Here is a 4,793-nt window from a genome sequence, read left to right on the forward strand (position 1 = left end):
GCTTCTTTCCAGGACTGTGTAGTTTAACAGCATCAGTGTCTATCATTCGGGATCAAGATAACATCAGCTTACCTCCTTCTCTAGATTATCTTTAAAAATACAACTACATCTTTCAATGGATATAGGATATTTATTTCACGATTAGTTTAACGATTGTTTCACCAAACGTTAGTTTCTATTTGCCCTCTGTTTCTATACTAATTTTCCCCATCTTCGTTTAGTTTTCTTTAACTTCATTTCTTCCTTACAGAATCTTCCAAAACTGAACTTCTTGGCATTCCAAATATTACACTAAACGGGGCATCAAGTTCTTGTAGCTCTTTGATTCTTTCTCTTTTGGATCTTTACCAGCATTGGAATAAAGTTATCTTCCCCATTTTTCCACTCTCTCCATGTTGATGTTAATCAACTTTGAAACACATTAATTTAATCTCTGCTTTGTTGTAAAGCAGTACTTCGTATAACAGAAGGTAATCCGATTATATCTTTCGGAGTCAAAAAGGGTTTCCGGCAATCAAGCATGGCTGATCCGAAATGAGAAAATGATGAGACGACTTTACTAAAGTTTTGCCTCTCATCCCCTGTGCACTTAGCTATCTCCCACTCAGAATTTAGGAGAAATTGCGAGTGTCACGAGCAGGCTAGTTTCCAATGAATTACTCGTTCCAAATCACGGTGTGCCGTTCAGAGATCTGTGGAAACGTGTTTAGTCAGAAGCTGACTGTGACGAATAGGAAAGAACGTGCAGTAAGCTTCGAACATCAAATGACGAAAACTGAGTCAACGACGAGCGGCTGGACCTACGTGGTCATTGAACCACAGAACATTTCAGTTCTGGGGACATTCTGAATTTAAATAAAGGGATATATTTGAGTTACTGTATGTTCAGTGAAGCTTACTTGAAGCATGAAGTTTCACTGCTAGTTTTGTGTGTGTGTGTGTATGTTTTCTTTAGTTATAAATAATTCATAGGCAATACATCACTAGAAAACATTGCACAATGTACTAAACTCGTTTATAAACAAGACAAAACGAAAAACATTTACGAAATGCATACATCACAGTGCACGAGATCTCAAAGCTCGAGGATCTTCGAAGTGATTAATAATGAAACTGTATGAACCTGAATAAGAATGCAAGCTAAGGTCACGTGATCGCTTTTTTGATTTCTCAGCGCGCTCGGCTACAGGATCTTGATAAAAGAGCGCATGCATACAAAATAAAAACGGTCACACAGAATGACTAATCATGACACAGTCCAAAATACACGGTATTTTTCTAGAGTCACGAATATCAGAAACACTGACAACGTATCTCCCTTCTGAAACACGTTTATCCAGTGAATGGATGTGAAGTTCTACAGAGGGCGCGTTTTTCTTGTTTATTAAACAGGATTTATGGTTGAAACACCACCAGTGTACGATGCGTGTAAGAGTAATTTTAGCGAGATGTTGGAGATGTGGGAATATATATATATATTACTGTAACTTTTCTTTCTTTCAGGGGAAGGTAAATATATGGTAATATATTGTGAGATGCTTGTTAACCCCAATATTTTCAGCATTTCAACAAACTCACCTATGTTTAAGACGGGACCGAAGACGCTCGAATCATCCACCGTGGTACAGTTCCAGCGGCGATATCTGAACTGCCACTGACATTCAGCTATTCCCAGCTGAGCCCCGTGGCCCACGTGTGCGATGTGGTCCCTATAGAGGTAGCAGAGCTTGGTCTGTCCACGAGACAGTCCTGCGAGTTGCGTGCAGAGCGGCCGCGTTCCGAGCAGGTAAGCCTGGGGATTCCTTAAAATATCGATACCTTGAAAACCTAGGTTCCTGTCGAGAAATAAGAAATGTTAACTAGACAGAAACACGTGAATAGGCTTCTTCCTTTTAAACTTTAAATATCTACAAATAGCTAGCTCTACACGAGACATGTTTGTTTTCTGTGTTTGAAAACATTGAATAATTCAATAGACCAAAATATAACTTACCGTATCAATTCATAATTCTTGCAACAGTAAACACAAGAGATATGATGAAATCTATCACTGTTATGTACAAAATTATAAATGATCTGAAATCAGTATCAGTTTTCAGTTACAATACCATAGTAGCAACGCTGTCATGTATAAAATTATAAATGATCTGAAATCAGTATCAGTTTTCAGTTACAATACCATAGTAGCAACGCTATCATGTACAAAATTATAAATGATCTGAAATCAGTATCAGTTTTCAGTTACAATACCATAGTAGCAACGCTGTCATGTATAAAATTATAAATGATCTGAAATCAGTTTCCAGTTACAATACTATAGTAGCAACGCTGTCATGTATAAAATTATAAATGATCTGAAATCAGTTTCCAGTTACAATACTATAGTAGCAACGCTGTCATGTATAAAATTATAAATGATCTGAAATCAGTTTTCAGTTACAACACTATAGTAGCAACGCTGTCATGTATAAAATTATAAATGATCTGAAATCAGTATCAGTTTCCAGTTACAATACTATAGTAGCAACTCTGTCATGTATAAAATTATAAATGATCTGAAATCAGTATCAGTTTCCAGTTACAATACTATAGTAGCAACGCTGTCATGTACAAAATTATAAAGATCTGAAATAAGAATTTGTTTTTGTCAAACTAAGTAGCTTTGTGTGTTTGAAGTTAAGCACAAAACTACACAATGGGCTGTCTGTGCTTTGTCCACCACGGGTATCAAAACCCGGTTTCTAGTGTTGTAAGTCCGTAGACATACCGCTGGGCCACTGAAATCAGGATCACTTTTTTATCTAAACTGTAATAGTAACTCTGACATGTAAAAAATATGAATGATCTGAAATCAGGATCACTTTTTTACTAAACTGTAATAGTAACTCTGTCATGTAAAAAAATATGAATGATCTGAAATCAGGATCACTTTTTTACCAAACTGTAATAGTAACTCTGTCATGTAAAAAATTATGAATGATCTGAAATCAGGAACACTTTTTTACTAAACTGTAATAGTAACTCTGTCATGTAAAAAAACATGAATGATCTGAAATCAGGATCACTTTTTTACCAAACTGTAATGGTAACTCTGTCATGTAAAAAATTATGAATGATCTGAAATCAGGATCACTTTTTTACTAAACTGTAATAGTAACTCTGTCATGTAAAAAATTATGAATGATCTGAAATCAGGATCACTTTTTTACTAAACTGTAATAGTAACTCTGTCATGTAAAAAAATTATGAATGATCTGAAATCAGGATCACTTTTTTACTAAACTGTAATAGTAACTCTGTCATGTAAAAAATTATGAATGATCTCAAATAAGGATAATTGTTTTTTAACCAAACTAAGTATCAAGACCGGTTAACTGAGTAGAATGTTAAATGTGGGTTTAAAAAAAATAGTTAAAATGCGGGCAATACTCTTTTTATTAAAATATTAGTGTATAGCGCGGTTATGCTTTACTGTGCTACAATAACATTTGTACGTCTAGCACATCGAGATAGGAGACAACTGCCAACAGAAAGAATCAGCATATATATACTGTTATGTCCATCAACAGTTTGATGGATAGAAAAGTTTAAGTGAATAACTTAAGAATTTGCATCATCAATTTTAATGTAAAGACTAATTATCCAGGAAACGATCATTTAGCTTTTGTTCAAAGCAGTAAAAATAAATGGCACGCCAAGACAATTTGTTATACCTTTCAACTGTTAGTATGTAGTTAAAAATGATTAGTTCAGCAAAAACGTGGTGATAACATGGCACTATCTAATCTAGGGCGGGGTTGGAGGGCATGAAGAATGATCACAACATACAAAAGTAATTTAAATCGTCTATATCTGTGGAACGTGTGTTGGAACATCTCGATCGCCATTAACCAATTAGTAATTTTCAGTAGAACTCACATGGAGGAAGAAGCTATGCACCCCCTCATTGGTTCAGCGATAAGTCTGGGGGCTCGTACCACTAAAAACCGGGTTTCGATACACTTGATGGGCACAGCACAGATAGCCCGCCTATTGTGCATCTTACCAAAAAGAAACATTTCTTCAAAGCGGTATAAGGGACAGATTACAAGTACAGGGCTATGTCCACGATATTTAAATAACTGATTGCATGAGAACAATATCCATGATGTTTCATTAACCTCTGGCAAGACGTCTATATCCACGAAGTTCCAATGACTGGTGGCATGAAGGCTATATCCACGATGTTTCATTAACTACTGGCATGAAGGCTATATCCACGATGTTTCATTAACCACTGGCATGAAGGCTATATCCACAATGTTTTATTAACCACTGGCATGAAGGCTATATCCACAATGTTTCATTAATCACTGGCATGAGGACTATATCCACAACGTTTCATTAACCAATGGCATGAAGGCTATATCCACAATGTTTCATTAATCACTGGCATGAAGGCTATATCCACGATGTTTCATTAACCACTGGCATGAAGGCTATATCCACGATGTTTCATTAACCACTGGCATGAAGGCTATATCCACGATGTTTCATTAACCACTGGCATGAAGGCTATATCCACGATGTTTCATTAACCACTGGCATGAAGGCTATATCCACAATGTTTCATTAATCACTGGCATGAAGGCTATATCCACGATGTTTCATTAATCACTGGCATGAGGGCTATATCCACAATGTTTTATTAACCACTGGCATGAAGGCTATATCCACAATGTTTCATTAATCACTGGCATGAAGGCTATATCCACGATGTATCATTAATCACTGGCATGAGGGCTATATCCACG

At 36.2% G+C, this 4,793-nt stretch overlaps 1 protein-coding gene across 1 annotated transcript in view; it reads right to left on the reverse strand.

Annotated features, from left to right (window-relative positions):
• Positions 1–4,793, reverse strand: part of LOC106458804 (protein Wnt-5b-like) — an 80,957-nt gene that overhangs the window by 38,805 nt on the left and 37,359 nt on the right. The window contains exon 2 of the mRNA XM_022385154.1: positions 1,579–1,835. Within this exon, the coding sequence (XP_022240862.1) occupies positions 1,579–1,835 (257 nt within the window). The remainder of the gene's footprint in view (positions 1–1,578; positions 1,836–4,793) is intronic.

The sequence above is a fragment of the Limulus polyphemus genome, unplaced genomic scaffold (assembly GCF_000517525.1).
Source record: "Limulus polyphemus unplaced genomic scaffold, Limulus_polyphemus-2.1.2 Scaffold518, whole genome shotgun sequence".
NCBI classification, from domain to species: domain Eukaryota; kingdom Metazoa; phylum Arthropoda; class Merostomata; order Xiphosura; family Limulidae; genus Limulus; species Limulus polyphemus.